Raw genomic sequence first — 18213 nt, 5'->3', positions numbered from 1 at the left:
ACAGTTACTAGAGAGAACAGGAGGGGGGAGAAAGAATGAGGGATGGACGGAGGGAGTGAGGGAACGTAGTAGAGGAGGGGGCGAGAGTGTGTTGACGCTGTACGTGGCGTCAGTGTGATAAGAATAGAGATGGTGCGTGTAGCGCTGCTGAGACATCACCCTCACACCCTCAGTGGGGCAGGCAGTACTCACTCTGAGTATGTATTTGTCTGTGTGTGTGTGTGAATAGACATGTGCACAGATATTACCTAGGGTATGCTCATGCATGTGGATGAGTAAAGCGTTGGGGTTGCAGTGATTTTTTTGTTGTGTAATTGCACTTACGTGCACCATTTTGATATACGTACAACTTTTAGTAACTCTTTTTCCTTTTTTGTCTCAATTAAAAGCAACTTCAGAATGTGAAAATTACTTTGAGAACCAAAGGGATCATAATATAGAATATATTTAGGTTTTCAAACCAACTTTATTTTTCATAGAGCCATGCTTTAATAATACAGATGCAAAAAGGATTTTTTTTTTGTAATTTCCCTAAGTGTTACATAAAATTTAGATGATGGCACTGAATATTTTGCACAGATTATAAGACAATGAAGATATAAAAGGTCCACCACTGTTCCTACATGCAAGACACAGAGACTCAAAAAGACACAAAACAGTAACAAACAATGTGACTGTTTAATGTGTTTAATCACTTTGCATCTATTTGTAGCCCTTTGCGTTTCTTTATAGTCAATTCTTCTTTTGTGTCCCTTTGTGATTGTTTACTGTCTCCTACTGGTCATATGTCTGGTTCTGGTCATTTTGCATTTCTTTGTAGTTTTTCCTTTCAGTCTCTTTGTAGTCTATTGTGTCTGTGTGTCTGTTTGTAGTTGTTTAATGGCTTCCCAACAACAAAAGTTAACAGTCTGTTAAATAATAGGCCACAGCCAGACATTTGATAATAATACTAAATGAGAGCAAAGCATAAGCCAACGTTGTCTCAGCTACGTATGAACTGGTTGGAAATACAGCTCTTATGTACTTTGTCTATATTTTAGATTTAACAGCGTACTCTGACTCAGCTGAGTCCATGTGAAGATCGTCTTCATAAAGCCTCTTCACAGCACCAGAAACCGAAGCAGCCACTGCAGAGAAACAGCAGGTGGACAAACAGCAGGGTGTGAAAAAAAGATATGGGAAATTAAAAACCTGTCCAGGTTCAGACTGAATACATAACTGAGTATTTGGTCAGATGCTTACAGCATTGATTCCTCGGTCTTTAACCTCTTGATTGGTCTCTGATTCAAACAGAGCTGAGGAGGAGAGGAGAGGACATCAGTGTCTTTCCTCAACAGTAAAGGCTCAACATACAGTAACTCATGCAAATAATGTCTTTTTGTTTCTTCTAATATGCATAAAGTTATATAAAAAACTGTGGATAATCTAAATGCATATATAGGTTGGCACACCATATAATGAAACATGTAAAAAAATTCAGCCATATTTAGTCATTTATATACAGTAGTGGAAGAACTTAGATCATTCATGTCTTCTACAAAAATCTTTATTCATATTTTGTGAAATTATATATAGCTTTATACGGTTTAAACATTATTTTTTGTTACTGAAACACATTGAATTTCTTCTTTTTTGGAAATACTAAAAACTTATTCAAAATGTGATAATGGGCCTCAAAAGGACACAATTATTTTGTAAAACATCACAGGCCAAAAAGTGGACCTACTTGTCTAATCTGCAACATTGTACTGCTCATCATATGATTTTTCATGTGAAAATGTATTCTGTAAAGTCACTAGTAACTGTATCTGTCAGATAAATGCAGAGGACTAAAGGCACATACAAGAACAAGGACACACAATGACTTAATTGTGATAATAACAAACACAGCAGCTAATTATATGTGCACCTAGGTGGGTGTGTGTGTGTGTCTTACCAAAAAGCTTGCGCAGCCGGGTGAAACAGGACACAAAGCCGTGGAAGGGCATTTGAAGCTCTCCAGATGCGAACCGCTCACACAGCAGCTGGACTACCTTGCTATCACACTGCATTCCTGTGAAACAGATTAATAAACGAAGGCATGAAGCCAAGCAGTACAACCATCTGCGTATGTGTGTGTGTGTGTGTGTGGGTGTGTGTGTGTGTCTGCATACATGCATACCAAGATCTTCCAGTGCTGTGCTGAGTTCGAAGGGGCTCATGGTTCCAGATGAGTCCTCATCAAACTTTAAAAAGATGGACTGAAAGAGAAAACAACATCAGAATTTGTAATAAAGACATGACTCTGCTTTTTATTAAAACACACACAGACACAGACACACACACACACACAGAAGGACAGATAGACACACACACACACTGAGCTGTACCTGCAGATTGCACAAACGGGACAGCAGGCTCTCTGCTTGTTCACGACTGAGACGGGAGCTCCCATTAGTCTGCCACCAGAGTTAAGGACAGGGCAGAAGACAGAGAAATGACGTTGTGAGGAATGACAGTGGGGAGGCATGATGACTCGACAAGAAGACCAGAATTCAAAGTAACAAACGTGTAAACCTTTCATGCTCCATCATGTCGATGTTGTAATATTAACTCTTGTGAAACAGGTGATTTCTGTAAGACTTAGAAGGCCTGACATACATACAGTACAACCATTTTCACGCAAGGACTGAAAAGAACTACAGGGGTAATAGAGTGTGAGTACTAATGAAACCGGTTTGAGTCATATTAAAGAATAGACTTAGGGCTAAAGGATACATCCTCTCCAAAGATGAGCTCTCTGCATGTCTCCAGTGGTAGATTGTAATCTTTGGCAAGAACTGTGATCAGGAAAGAACAACACAGATTGACTCTGAGACATAAACTTAGGGTTTAAATTGGATTACACTAAGGAACGATGTGAAGGTGAGGACAAGTGTCATCACTTTTATTACTTATCCAATCCCAATTTTCTTTATCTGACTGCAGCTATGAGCCTCTGTCTAGACTGCTGACCTCTGTCACTCTGTGCAACTTTCAAGCGGAACAAATCACTATTTGCTCCCATCTAGTGCTCATTATGTGCATTACAGAGTCAACGACCACGTCTGGTGATGTGGATATCTTTGCATGATGAATGGAAGCTCAGACGGAGCTAAAATGTGCAGCAAATATGTGATGATATTCTAACCTGAGTTTAACAGATCCATCAGGTCCTTGGCATTCAGCTTATCATCCTGGCAGGAAGAGAGAGTAGATTGGCTTGAATTGTTTTAAACAAAGAGGTCAGATGTACACGTTGATTAGCTAAAGTAATGATGAGGAGCATGAGTAACTCTTACTGAGGCAGCCACTTCATCAAATGCCTCCTGAACTCGTACTTGATCCTCCGGAGAGACAGGAGTTGCCATAACCTGCTCGGCCAAACAAATATACTGTAAATGTACAGTTTATTTTGTGTTTGTTTGCTATTCGCTTGTGTTTTATACTAATACTGCAGATCAGGTTTGTGAACTCACTGGGACATAGTCGGAGGTGCAGTTTATGTCACGAGTCCTGGAACACAAAAACCACATGAGATTTGTTAATGTTGTCTTTTTAAATTATCATTTTACCCAATGGAAACCTCACACATCAGAATCTGTGTTTGATATTAGCACCAATAACAACAGTGGTGGAGTAACTGTTCAGTTGGAAGCAATATCTAAATGTGAAACTTGTCAATTCACGACCTTCAGCCAAATTTCTACTTAAATAAATGTTCATTATTTGAGTATTCAATTTTATTCGTTTTTCTACTGCTACTTTGTTTTATTTTAAGGCGAAAATTGCAGTTTTTACTTTTCAAATATCATTGCTAAAGAAAGTTTCAAACATGATCCAGTGTTAAAGATGAAACTACCAAACAGCAAGTATAAGTAGAGCTAAAACCATTTGTTGACAATCAGTTTGGAAAGTTTCAGAACATTAATCATTAATCAAATCATATTTTCATGCACTATTTCTAAGTAATTAATGGTCCCACTTTCATAACTTTGAGGGTTTCCTGCATACATTTCTCACTGTTCAAGATCAACCAAGGGGGATTTGCAAGTCAACCTATTTAAATAAAATAGGTTGCAACAGTTATGCGATTAGTAATTTTTTGCTTGCAATTTTCAAACTATGACTTTTTCTTGTAATGGAATATTTTCACAGTGTAGTGATTGTACTTGGGGAGGAAAGGGTCATAATACCTTCTGAAATCCAGTGGCCGTGATCCCTAAATCAAATTTAGATCCCTAAATTTGGAGATAATCAAGAAAAGACTTTCCACTACTGAAAAGAAAGATAGTTATTCTAGTCAAGGTGAGTATTTATACTGTAATATTCTCTGAAATCTATATTAATTTTTGTTGCTGAGGTAATTGTTTTAGAATTTAGAAGTTGTTGAGACTAATAGCCAATTGCCATATTATACAGTAATATAATGTTGGAGTGTAGGTACTGAGGAGTGTGGGTGACTATGACTGTGCCGGTGAGAGTGACTGTGGCAGGATGTGAGTCAGGAATGAAGGAAATGAAGTGTTGTTTATGATTTTACAAAATGACATTCAGCTAACCAGTCTTTCATCTTACCCAAGAGTGTTTCCAATCTTGGAGAAAGTACGAACAAAGAACTCTCCGGGCTGGTTGGGTCGAAACGTGGATGCCACGATGATGTAGTTTCCCGGGTCCAGACGCAGCCTTCTCCACACACCCCTGTTTTGATGTCAGAAAATGACTGTGTTACTATATTACCATATGGTAAATTATTATTAAAGTAACTACTTTTTACTCTCTAGTGTCTAATGGTGCAACTAATCTTTTTGCCACTAAATACTGGCATCATACACTGTAGAGACTTGAGAAACTAATTTTATACTGAGTTGAAGGTTTCTGTGACTAAAGGTTATCAATTCTTCAGACCAGTAGTTTGCAACAGGCCTTACCTTTGATTAGTGTGACAGCAAGTTAGTTCATCTTAGGACAAAGTTGCCATTAAATTTGATTCAGTTCACTGTTAGCACAGTGCTCTGCAGTCCCTAAATGAACTAAGTAAAAGCACCTACTACTATTACAACCTCACTATAAATTGCAAGCAGCTGTTTTCTCACATGATGGGGGTCTGTACCTCTGAGCCTTATATTTCCCAGAACGACCCACTGGGCGGTTTTTCATAAAGAAATTGCGATCCAGACACACACCCTGGAGCTGCATGGAGAAAGTTATTCGAAAAGCACAGAAAGTTTGGTAGGAGTTTAATACAGCCCAGGATTAACAACCTAAATTCACTGCATGAATCAGGGACAATAAAATATTTATGGGTAATTTTGGGAACAGTAGTAGAAGACAAGACTATGGGGCACAAAGAGTGACAAGGGAGGAGAAATGCGTTTTTTCTTCCTTTGTTTCTGCTTCTTCTGATTAAGTATTTTTTGTAAATATTGTGTTGCTATGACAAATCATGCTGAATGTTGGGGAAAATGAGCAAATCTTTTTCTATTGTGAAGTTAAACACGAGCACACAGCTGTATAATAAAAAGACTTCATCTTAATAATTACTAGGTTCTTCACTGTTCCACCTCCATCTATAAATTATTATGCTGTCCTCCTTAAAGTACAATATAAACCGTTATATCCTGCACAGTGCACTAATGTTTGTCAGTGGGGAAACTGTACATTTTATTATTTTTCGTTGGACAAATAAGGTTTTAGCATTGATTAGACGGTAAGAAGCCGGTTGATAACACCATTTTTCCCAAAGTTCAGTTTTGTTTTCCAGTCCTGTTGGTACCCACTATTTACTAAAACATGGTATATTTTAGGTCTCCTTTCCCTTATACTCTTAAATGATTACTCCCCATTGCCTTGTTTTCTTCCACTGAACCCACCATTGAGGCAGCGTGAAATGTTAAAGAAACATGCTGTTGAATAAGGAAGTTTAGGAGAATATGAAAGAATATACAGAATATTACAGGACATACTCACCTCCGGAGGAATCTGAAAACATACAAAACACAAACACACACGAGTTCATCCACAACTTGAATAAAGTTGCCGAGATAGAAAAAAGAGAAAAAAAACTGCACGTCTCAATAACATCTCACCCTGTAGATGTGGAAAGCTATGTAGAGAAAGTTAATTTTATCTTTCTGCCTGCGGTTTTTCTGCAGCAGCTCCACCAGCACAGTGCAATGTTTAGCTTTGTGCTTTGTCTTGTCTGCTCCCTTCTTGTCATTTGGGGTCACCTCCACGTCATCATCTTCATCGTCATCATCCTCATCCTCATCTTCATCCTCCTCTGTCTGGTCTTGCTCTCTGAGAACCAGCTTGAACTGTGGATTCTTCCAAAATGTTTCTGAGCACAAACGCAGTGTGAAGACTATAAATCAGCCATTCCATGTTTGAATGTTTGTACAAATGTAAAGTCACAAACATACGGTTGTTTTTGCGGCTACCACCGGCAGAGCACCCCGGTACCCAAGATCCCTTATGTTCACTGATGGTCCAGGCTGACTCAGGGACAGGTGTGTTTTCATCATCAAGTGTCTCAGGACTCACACTGCAGAGCTCCACAACATTAAACAGGTTGCTGAAGTCCTCAGCACTGATCCTAATAATGAGAATTATTGTTTGCGAGAGACTGTTAAATTGTACTGTTACTGTTTTTAATAACTGTCCTTATGGCTGTGCCATATCATACTATCATACATAACCATCGAATTTGTTTCACAGACACAACGCCTCCAATATGAGAACAAAATTAGCGACTCCTTTACTTTAGAAGGTTTTATGACTTATTCTTGTAATTAGGTAACTTAACAAGTCTATATATTGCCCATTGTAATCAGCCACATACCAGAACTCTCCATCTTCTGTCGTTTTCAGCTCAATTCTATCTTTCTCAGCTTTGTCCACATCATCCCACTCTTTACACCTGCAGCCACACACATACACAAGGAAAGTCTCCATCTGTGGAGTTTCTCTAATCTGTGAGCGAAAGTGCTCTTTTTAATGCATGTGCAAAAAGGAATTTCCCTCACTTGTCACTCCAGGGTCCGCAGTATTCGACAAAACCCCAAGGGTTCCTCAGTCTTAGCAACAAAACCTCATCTGATCCTCTAGTGACCTGAAGTGTAAAGAGAAATTAAAGAAATTGGTTAGTGAAGATCTAAGTATAGAACTAAAGTTTTTGGGAAACGTTTTGACAGTTCTTTGTCTTCTGACTTTTATACTGTGTGATTAGACAGTAGAGAAAAAAAAGATATGACATGAAACGCAATAAATTTGAACAAACCTGCAAGCTCAATTTCACATTAGATCAAATTTGATTAAAATGAAATAAAATGAGATACTAACAGATGGCATTAGATAAGGTGATTTTATCACCATTTGTTTTAATTGTATCGTATTAACATTTGTTCACATTAGATTACAATTCAGTAAAATAAGATGAACATGACATTTTGGGCTGAGTTTAGATTTCATGTCAGTCAAATCCTATCAGATATAATTCAATTAGAACAAATTAAATTAGATTGTGATATACTGAGATTAAATCTTACACTGTATAATGTGACTCGGCTAGATTGCTTCAGATAATTTTAATTTTGATTAGAATAGATCTGGTTGGATTACTTTAGATTAGACTACATTATATTACTGTTAGTTTGTTAATCTTGCATTGGATTCAATTAAATTAAATTAAATTAAATTAAATTAAATTTATTTTGATTAAACTACATTAGAGTTGGTTTAAGTGTCATGTTATGCAATGTCATATTAGGATAAGTTTGGGATTAAGTATAATGAGATGACATGATTTAAAAAAAACTGAAATGCGATGACATTAGAATTGGACGACATGAAATGACATTAGATTTTTTCTAGGGAAACTAGTCACTGTGTGAATGTGTCAACATGTACGCATAAGATAACGTTGTGTCTGTGTGATACTGGCCTTGTCGGTGTCAGTAATGGCGTAAGCATGGCCTTTTACCAGCCCTTCTGCTGTCACTTTACCAATTTCACGGTTGTTGGTGGCCTGCAAAGACAAGGAAAAACTGGAGTAAACTAGCATCAACTAGTGTGAGCATTTTGGGGTTTGTATGTACCTGGATAAAGCAGCTAAGCAGGCTGCCTCTGGACAGAGCCCCCGTCAGAGCCCTCCAGAGGACTCGAGGGGTACGAGATGAGACAAGCAATGTGTGTGCAATGCCTCCTGTGAAATCCTCCATCCCTTCTGAAATGTTGCCTCCCTTCAGGCTTCCGTATGATCCGATTAACCTACATGGGAGAGGTGAAAAGGGTGTATGTGGTGGCTGTGGATTTTTTTGCCATGTCACTAGTGACAAATGCACACAGAAAAACAGTGGGTGATGTCAGACATTACAACCCAAAAACATATGCTGGTTGTGCTGACTGACTTGGCATAGGCCTTCTCCACCAGGGCGCTCCAAAATTCATTGCGGGTGTGAGAGTAGCTGAAGAGCAGACGGCCTTCGCGTACTGGCAGCCAGTCATCCACAACCACCTCAACCCACTCACCATACTGCCAGAACTGCACAAGAAGAGAAAGATAGGAAGAGGAGAGGTGGATGGAATGAATCAGGAGAAAAGATCTGGCAGAGTGTAAAGACACCAACCTCCTGGACGTTACAGTACATTTCCCAATATTACTGTTAAACCTTAAACTATTGATTTCTTGGGCTCTGGAGGGTAGCAGAATCAAACTGTAAACACAACTTTGTCATATTGGAAACTTGTCAGTGAACGGTTTCTCATCTATTCATGTAATATGCAATATATATATATATAATATAATACAATAAGCATTCATTTTGGATTTTCTATTTCTGGCTATATGTTGGATTTTAAAACAAATACATTCTATACTATCTCTAAGTTTTGCTTTCGGGCTTTGCCTCTAGCAGCCAAAGGAGATTCTTTAAAATGCTTTGTTATTTGATAACAGCCCCAATATTGAAATATATTGAGTTTTGTTATTTATTAAACACATTTTTCAGGAACAATAGAACTAAATATTGTAACAACTAAATAACTGATGGCTTTAACATAGGGCACACAGCAAAAAGCTAATTCACAACCCCTGTCCCTAGTCTGCCTTTTAGATGAAAATAAATAAATATACCTAAATGAATAAAAACAGAATGAAATGATTTACAAATCTCATCAACTCATATTTTATAGAACACAAACCCAGTATCTGACGTTGAAATTTTTACAGACATTTTAATATTTCATGGAAAATATCAGCTCATTTTGTATTGGATGGCAGAAACACATCTCCAAAATGTTGAAAGAGGGTTATGTTTATCATTGTGTGACATCTCCTCTTCAACTGTCTGTAAATGGGAAGTGAGGAGACCAGTCTTAAGAGAGGAAAATATTGTCCCATTCTAGTCTGATGCAGGATTCTAACTGTCCAATACTCCTTGGCTTTTGTTGCTGCATTGTTTTGTTTTATGATGTTTTTCATTGATAAAAGGTCTGGACTGCAGACAGGCCAGTTCAGCAACCAGACTCTTCTCCTGCGAAGCCATGCTGTTGTGATGGATGCAGTATGTGGTTTAGCATTGTCTTGCTGAAATATGTGAGTACTTCCCTGAAAGAGATGTTGTCTGGAAATGTTCTGGAACCCATGCAGTGATGTCCAGTAGAGAATCATGCCTGTTTTTAATACAGTCTGAGGGCCCAAAGATCACACGCATCCAGTTTTGACCTTTGACCTTGTCCGTTGCGCACAGAGATTCCTCCTGATTCTCTGAATCTTTTGACAAAATTATATAATGTAGATGGTTGGATCTTCAAAGTCTTTGTAATTTTAAATTGAGGAACATTTTTCTGAAATTGTTCCATATTTTTGAGATGCAATTTGTCTCAGATTGGTGAACCTCTGCCCATCTTTACATTCAAGAGACTCTCTGAAATGCTTGTTTTATACCCAGTCGTGTTACTGACCGGTTGCCAATGAACCTAATTAGTTTTCAAATACTTCTCTATTTGTTTTTTTATTTGCACCAATTACTTTTCCAGCCTTTTGTTGCCCCCTGTTGTTTTTCTGGATGTGTTGCTGCCATCACATTCAAAAGGAGCAAATATTTTCCATGAAATGGTAGAATGTTTTAGTTTCAACATCTGATACATTGTTTATGTTCTGTTTTGAATAAAATATGGGTTGATGAGATTTGCAAATCATTGCATACTGTTTTTTTAAATGTTTTACACACACAAAAATCTAAACTTTTTTGGAATTGGGTTTGTATCTACAGGTATTTTAGCCCTAACTTGGCAACACAACAATGAGCATTTATGATTTCAAACAGATAAATACACAAAGTGTCAGTGCAAACAATAAAACTATGAACTTGACCAGCAAACCCCTCAACTGTTCACATTCATGCTGCTGTTGTTGTTTGAGCCCAGCTTTGTTGTGAAAACTGTGACTTCTGATTGTGATTTTGAACTAAACGATTTGTATTTCATAACTGGGAACCGTTTACAACTGCGCAACTTTGAACTCTACCTTTTCCACTTACTGACTCTCTGGTCTTCACACCTTCACTTGCATATTTGACAAAGGAAAGAAGCTGGGACCAGGAAGTTTTTAGCATTTATACTTTCAAAATTAATTATTTAAACTTAATTTTACTCAATTGCCTTTGCTACAGATAACCTTGCCTTAACAAACCATACAGTAACACACACATCACAGCCAAAATTGTAAAGCATAAAGACCTAGCAGTGTCCTCATATCCTCGTATGCTCACATCATTTTAAAACACTATTCTTTTGTGTGACCACTTCCTGAGGCAGTTACTGGTCATGCGGGGTGTGTACTGTACTATGTGTACAAAACAACAGCCAAGGGCAGGCCTGCACTGGTCTTTCTGCAGCTGCCTGTGTGTGTGTGTCCGTGTGCGTTTCTGTGTGTCCATGTGTGCGTTTCTGTGTGTCCGTGTGTGTGAGTACGTGTGCATTTGTGTGTGTGTGTGTATCAGGGTAGTCATTACCTGCATGTCTGAAGTGTCATTGCCCTGACAGGACAAAATGAGCTTCCAGTTCTGCTTGTTAGGTCATGTCAGATTCTCCCTACGAGTTTCTAAAGGTGCACAGCTCCGAGGCAAAATATTCACAGAGCAAACAGACGGAAGATTGTCTAACTAGTCAGTTTGTTTCCACGAGTTTCAAATGCCTATTAAGGATAGATTTTAGTCATCTGAGCAGGTCAGAGCCTGTAAATGATGATTAATTTTTTTTAGATTAGAGTCAGCAGCACTAATGAGGTTATAAATATTGGTTTTTAAGTTAGTGGGCGAGACCATAAGGATGAGTTGATACCTGTTTGTTCCAGCTACCTTTATTAAATACCAGAGCTGCAGCAGGGCAGTTAAATAAGAAGGCAGGTCAATAAAGATGAGCACAGCCTTAAAGAATGAAGGTGAAGCAGATACCTTACATAAAATATTCATAATTTCAAAAACTGGGTTCTTAGGCTATGAGATTTTATGGTGTTTAACAAACCAGAAATCACTGGATCTCACAGTAGTTTAAGCAAAGCTCCATCTGTCTGTTCAGTGCCAGACTGACCTGCCTGGAGGCTTATGGGCAACAATTAGCTAAACAATTCCTGCGTTTAGGAATTTTAACATGTGTTTCATTTTGACCATTTCATTCAATTTTCAAATATTAAACTCTTTTATAAATTCCCACATAACTGGGCTTCTGTAAGGTTGCAGGTATAAATAGTGTTGCGTGAAGCTTTGTTTCATGCTATGGGAACATTTAATTACCTCACACATTACATTTTGGCTTATTGAATTGCACTGTACAATATACTGTGATAAATCATATGGTTTGTTTAAATGCAAAAAAAAAGTATTATATTAAAAGTTAAATTAGCTGCTAAAAACAGAACCACTCTGGATTTCCTACTGAACTGTCTGCACTCAAGTTGGGTAATGTAGGCACTATGTCCACACTTACAGTAAAATGAAAGATCCCGCCATAATTTTCAGACATGCTTTGGCCCGATGGCACCACCTTTACGAAGAGCGTGGGGTGCATGGTCAGACAGGACAAGGAAGCCAGCAGCCAACAGTCTCCTGAGAAGCAACAAAGGCACATTACGGTAGTACAGGCTGGTACAGAGGAACAGCACATAGGCTGCTCCTCCATGATGTAAATATTGATTAGTTACACAATACAATGTCATAATGTTAATGTAATCCCCCCATCCAACACCACACACACACACACAGACACAAACTTAACATGCCACATTCCTCTCTAACAGCAAACATCTGCTCCGTGTTGAACATCTGGAGATGCTGCAGCAACTGTAGGTATCCACATAAAACCTTGCAAACACATACTGGAGTGGTGTTGAGATGGAAACATGGGAGAAGAAAAAGGAGGAGGAGGCATTGTTTTGCACTCAGCTGGTGGTGACACAATCCATCAATCAAGAAATCTCAGAGGTGGAAGCAAAGTTTGCTGATGTACAGAAAAAAATCTTCTATTTAACCACAAATAGGAAACAGACTGAAAAACACAGAGCAGTGTTTTTCAGTCTGAAAGTATCAGGGGGCTTATTTTCTACCCCTCACTGTGTGTTTGATGTCGGGTTCATGTGGCTGTGGGGAGCAGACATCACATTCTGAAGTCATCGTATTTTATCGTCATAAAAAAGTAGGAACAAACTGAAGTGCGTCAGTGTGTTCAGCTTTTGATTATTTGCATTTAAGCTTTCCAAGATGTTGTGCAATATCAGTTTAGGACAATGCAGGATGATGTGTGCCAGTATTGGACATAATTGTCTGGGGAGGTTAGATGCTCAGAGAAACAGATTCTAAAGTTTGTGGGAAATGTTTTTCTGATGGACTCACCCAGTTGGCCCTGACATATGTCTGTGGTTCCAGTCGTGCCCTCCACGAACAAAGCGTTCTTGGTAATGTTCTGCACAAAAGGGGGAGAGGAGAACACAGTTTGCACAAGATTCAACAAATTCATAGTATCACTGAGCTTTGGGGACACCACCATGAAGATGAAAGGTCAGCATGGGTCATTTACTGAAATATTGATCTGTGTGTCTTTGAGCCGATTTTTTTAATTTGTTTTTCAACGTCAAATTATTGTGCAATAATGCTGATTATTTGGTTTGATAAATAAGTCATTTAATGCAACTGTCCGACATTCACCTCTTCCAGCCTCTCAAATATAAAGAGCTGTAAATAAAGTATGAACTAAAGCTATTTCATAAAACAATGGGCTCAAAAAATGTCATGTTTTTGCTGATTATATCTTAGGTTCATATTCATCCATTTCCTTTATTTATTTCACACATTTTGTGCTCATATTATATCAGCTTATTGTCCTGATTTTAGACTGTAAACTGTAAACATGAAATATAGATCATTATTTATGCTCATTTCTGGAGAGATTTTTAAATTCACTGCTGTTATTTTGGATCACTTTTTTCTCGCTCTTGAGCAAACTGCTGGAGTCACTGGTTATAGGTTCCAAAAAACCTGAGCCACACCTTGAATCCCTACCAGCTAAATATCTTGGGAAGCTGTGAAGTCTTTGGGTTGATGCAGGTAATTAAAAAAAAAACACTTACTTCTGTGCATCACTGTGAAAATGCACAAACATGATCAAAGACACGCAGACATCTGTTCCTGCAAATTGAACATGTTGTGCCCCATATATTTCTTCTTTTTCTTTCTTTGTGTTTTTACAACATCACACTGTTTTGCAGATTATTATTTATTATTTGCATATTCCAATTGAAGCTGTCAACAAAACGCTGCACATGCAGAACATGGCAATGGTTAGAAGTGACGAACCTTGGGTCGCATCCATTTAATGGCCTTTTTGGGGTCGGGGTCTAGTTCGGGCATACCGATGGACTTCTGGTCAGGAGGAAATGTCGGATCCGAAAACAGCACACCGGTTGTCAGGCACTCTTTCAGGAGAGCATTAAAGTCCTGGTCCCGAAACTTGATGGGGTTTTCGATGGAGCCCAGAGGTGGAGCTGAGGTGTCAGTAGCCATGCTGCCAGTAGACTACAGTAAAACTCTTTATTCAAGATGCAAAATGCATTGGTAGCCCGGGCTTAAATACAGTAAAGAGCGCACACCCACCACCACGAGTGGGGCCCCTCGGAGCGCCTCCCCTGTTTAGGAAGGTATGCAGAGAGCCGCGGGCTGTGGAGAGCTGGAGTCGGAGTGATGACAAAGTGGCAGCAGCCTCTTTGATCTCCCTATGTCATTGTCCATCGACATGGTCCCGGGAAAGGACCGAAAGCTTCTGTTAAGTAATAATTTAAAAGAAGCCTAGCAGCAATATTAGAGTACGAGTGTACAGATGCAGCCTGCCCCACCACCCCTGCCGTGTAAAAGGTCTGAACTTGTACGTTTGCTTCTGTGTGTGAGTTCTTTCCAAGTGGCATCCCAGAAAACCTCACACCAAATATTTCTGTTCAACCAGATTCTCAGTAAGGAATGTCTTTTTTCACGTGTGGAATTCGTTTATGTGAAGTGTGAAGGTGAAGGTGTGTGTGTGTGAGTGGGTGTGTGTACGTGGGTGTGTGTGTGTGTGTGCGCGCGCGCGCGCGCGCGCGCGTGTGTGAAAACGAATAGACAAATATTTTAAACACAGATCATGTATGCACACACTGCTGTGCTGTGCAGCAGATCTGCAGATCTGCAGACAGAGTCTGCAGACAGAGTCCTCTGTCAGTTCTCTGAAGCAGGCACTAGGTGGTGGTCTACTCCACCCGAAAGCACTAGACCGTTAACGACCACTTATAGAAAGAGGATGTGTTACTGTGAATTGAGGTGGCGACAGTGATGATAATTAAAGCACTGCAAAGGGGGACATCTTAAAGGGCAACTTCACCAGTTTACCACTTGCTCCCCATGGCTTTAGTTTATGGTGTAAATATACAATAATGCTTTTAAACGTCTCTCTGACTCTCTCGGGGAGTTTTACATCATTAGGAGTTCAGATAATATCATCTGGGGGAGCTCTGGAAAAGCAGGATGACCACGATCACAACCTCCAATGTGAGCAATGAGGTGGCATAATCTGAACCAAAGGTTCCACCAAGTGAAGTTGCCCTTTAAAGGTCTGCTCAACTGACAGTTCCAAAAAAACCCTGTAAAACAGAAAGTCGATTGTAGACTCAATTCTGAGTTCTTCAACTATTGAAAAGTCCTGAAGATGTGCTTGAATAAGTTTAAACGAAACAGACAAAACATTTGAACAAAACTTGAGTTATAACTTGTGGTTGTACAAATCTTAAAATAGAAAAAAAATAAAATGCAGATAATTTTGTGGTGAACATAAAAATCTTATCTTATTGTTTTGACAGCTGGTCAGAGAACAAAACCCACCTGAACATGTTCACTTCAGGGATTATTGACCTTTATGATTATTAATGTTTTGTAGCCTCACGGTAGTTACATGACCAAGTATTACCTTTCCTTTTTCAGTTTTACAATAAAGCAATTCAAAACAACAAATCAGACCAACACAATTATGTAATAAACAATAAAAGCATAAAAAATACAGGTCTTCAAGCTAGATTATAACCCAGTCCCTCCACAAGAATGGGGCCACATGGTGCTGTCGTTGATGATGTATTTCAGTAGTGTGATTATTCAAACTGTAGATGTCATATGGAGAAAACCCGGGGCTTTCGGGCCACTTACTGGTTGGTGAGGGGCTGGTACTTCTACGCAGACTATTTTGACTGGTGGGTAACCCAGTCTTTTACATACCATATTCAACAATTCTGTATACCCTGTTAAAAATAAATCTATATGTTGTTTGTGTTAACAGCTTATCATGAGCAACAGTTAAAAAAAGAACTGGACATGTATGTTCCCCTAACTTCTGATTTAATAACTATTAATAAAGCCTATATTACAACTCATAAACACTTCATAAACTGTGCTTTATTGTGAAGTGGTAAAGAAATAATATTTTAACATCTGAGACAAATGTTGTTTCTCTTTTTTCCCCAACACAAATCTGTCTTTCTTTCTCAGCTTTCTACTTTGTCTTATGACACTCATTCACACAAACAATATAACATGACAAAGTTGAAAGTAGAAAATTGATTGTCAGTAGGATCATTTAATATGTCTGAAAAAGTAAATGTCTTACAGACTTTCGTGAGGACATTTAGGTTTTTGTGAAACCTTCTGAACACTGGCCTCCTCTTGTGAACTCTGATCGTGACTCAAATAATGTAAAGTGGACATCCAATTATCACCCTTTTCCCCTCCTCCCAACCTTCTTGTTTCATCTCATTCATTTAGCTTAGGTGGATATCTATCTCCAATAAACTGATGTCCTGCAGTGTTCACTCCGGGCCTCTCCAGGCGTCTCCAGCCGTCCCCCTATCACATGCCCGATTACACTGAAAACGTGAGACTGACCAGGACTAAACAAACAAGAAGAATAGCAACACAGATCTTCCTAATGGTCACCATTTAACTCCATTCATGGGCTCTTCATTATGTCCATACAGGCTTTGAGGACGGGATTAGAGGAAGCTTCAGTGACAAAGGTCAGAGGGCTGGGCAGACACTCCCACACCTCAATAACCTGCTCTGATCCCACGACCTCAGCACCAGCAGGCCCCCCCCAAGCCTCTCTCACTCTTCTCCCTGGTTAACCAGCTTTGTCCTGGCCCATTTTCTGCTGCATCACTCACACACATCACACAAGGCCGAACAGGTCAGAAGAGGGAGAGGGGAAACTAAGTCAGCCACATTATCACTGAAGAGAATTTATTTGAATATGTCTGTAATATGAATGAAAACACAGGTACTATTGTGGTTCTTTAGAGCTAATATCATAAATAACTCATTTGCTACATCTTTAGAGGTAAATCTTTTTAAATGTATTATTGGTGGAGTAAAACATGTATATTTTTTGTTTGAACTTGTAATTTCTTAACTCCAAAATGTTGGAAAATACATATTTTGCCTATTGCATGTGACCATGATGTCACTATAGTATTATTTTGTTCAGCCTTCATATTTAAGTTTGCTCACTTAAGATGCTAACTTAGTTGATATTGACCTAATAGAAGGCATTTTAATTTCCGCCAATAATAACATTTTTGCCCCATGTTGTGTGATAGAAGACTATCAGCAAGAATGAAAGGAAAAGTGTTGAAGATGGTGGTGAGACCAGTGATGATGCACGCCTTAGAGACAGTGGATAGGAAGAAGAGACAAGAGGCAGAGCTGGAGGTAGCAGAGCTTAAGATGTTGAGGTTCTCTTTGGGAGTGACGAGGATGGTCAGGAATGAGGACATCCGAGGAACAGCTCACGTTAGATGTGTTGGAGATAAAGTCAGAGAGGCCAGATTGAGGTGGTTTGGACATGATCAGAGGAGAGACTGTGAATATATCGGTAGAAGGATGCTGAGGTTGGAGCTGCCAGGCAGGAGGTCTAGAGGAAGACCAAAGAGGAGATTTCTGGATGTAGTGAGAGAGGACATGAAGTTAGATGGTGTGAGAGAAGAGGATGCAGAGGACAGGGTTAGATGACACACATGATTCGCTGTGGCGACCCCTGAAAGGGAACAGCCGAAAGGAAAAGAAGAAGAAGAAGAATGTATTTTGCCCTAGTCTGAACATGCTGTATCTGAAGTCCTATAGTTACAATGATCACCTAATTTCCAACCATTTCAGTGTTTTATAAGTATAAGTGGGTAGCATAATCATTCAATATCAGTTATAGTTTTTTATCATTTCATTTACTGATCTGAACACACTATAAATACTTAGCATCCAGCATCATGACCTCTCACAGTGTCCAGACAGCCATTCAGTTACAGTTTTCACATGTGGAAGATGTATTCAAACACTTTGCATAAGTGAAGGTTGCAACACCAAAAGTAAAATTGTTGTTACCTGTGGAGTCCTGGATAAAAGCACCTAGATCAAAGTAATCAAGGTTATGAAATGAAGAAAAAAGAAAACAAAGTATGTCAAACACACAGAGTTATATGACCTGGGACGTTTGTTGCATGTGTTGACTCTGGTTGTGGTGGCCAGGAACTGCACTTCACTGGTCCTCAGCCCTGCAGGGCACAAACACATGAAAGCACTTTTACCTGTCAAAGGACTAAACTCCACCTTCTGCCCTTATGATGTGTCTCACCTCTGA

The 18213-nt window shown here is 39.1% G+C and overlaps 1 protein-coding gene across 1 annotated transcript; it reads right to left on the bottom strand.

Moving 5' to 3' along the window:
• Positions 1 to 437: 437 nt before the first annotated feature.
• On the bottom strand, positions 438 to 14365 carry capn12 (calpain 12). Its single transcript, XM_067507492.1, has 22 exons — positions 13869 to 14365; positions 12909 to 12978; positions 12007 to 12125; positions 8427 to 8560; positions 8115 to 8286; positions 7961 to 8044; positions 7044 to 7129; positions 6860 to 6937; positions 6441 to 6613; positions 6108 to 6358; positions 5989 to 6000; positions 5132 to 5211; positions 4597 to 4719; positions 3498 to 3534; positions 3321 to 3392; positions 3170 to 3215; positions 2758 to 2819; positions 2370 to 2438; positions 2162 to 2240; positions 1937 to 2053; positions 1243 to 1295; positions 438 to 1127 (listed from the first exon to the last, which is right to left on the bottom strand). Exons 1-22 carry the CDS (start codon positions 14073 to 14075, stop codon positions 1101 to 1103), a joined length of 2151 nt encoding a protein of 716 aa, XP_067363593.1. The 5' UTR covers positions 14076 to 14365; the 3' UTR covers positions 438 to 1100.
• Positions 14366 to 18213: the final 3848 nt, after the last annotated feature.

The sequence above is a fragment of the Channa argus genome, chromosome 6, assembly GCF_033026475.1.
Source record: "Channa argus isolate prfri chromosome 6, Channa argus male v1.0, whole genome shotgun sequence".
NCBI lineage: Eukaryota > Metazoa > Chordata > Actinopteri > Anabantiformes > Channidae > Channa > Channa argus.
Note: the sequence above shows the minus strand (reverse complement) of the source record. Positions and strands in the feature narration are given on the sequence as shown.

Bases quoted from the DNA above. Each gene is read 5' to 3' on its own strand.
- capn12 (XM_067507492.1), bottom strand. From the start codon at position 14,075: ATGGCTACTGACACCTCAGCTCCACCTCTGGGCTCCATCGAAAACCCC. The intron at 7,130-7,960 runs GCCAGTATCACA...TTTACACTTCAG, and splicing joins CCATTACTGACACCGACAAG to GTCACTAGAGGATCAGATGA. The intron at 6,614-6,859 runs GTATGTGGCTGA...TCTCATTATTAG, and splicing joins ACAGAAGATGGAGAGTTCTG to GATCAGTGCTGAGGACTTCA.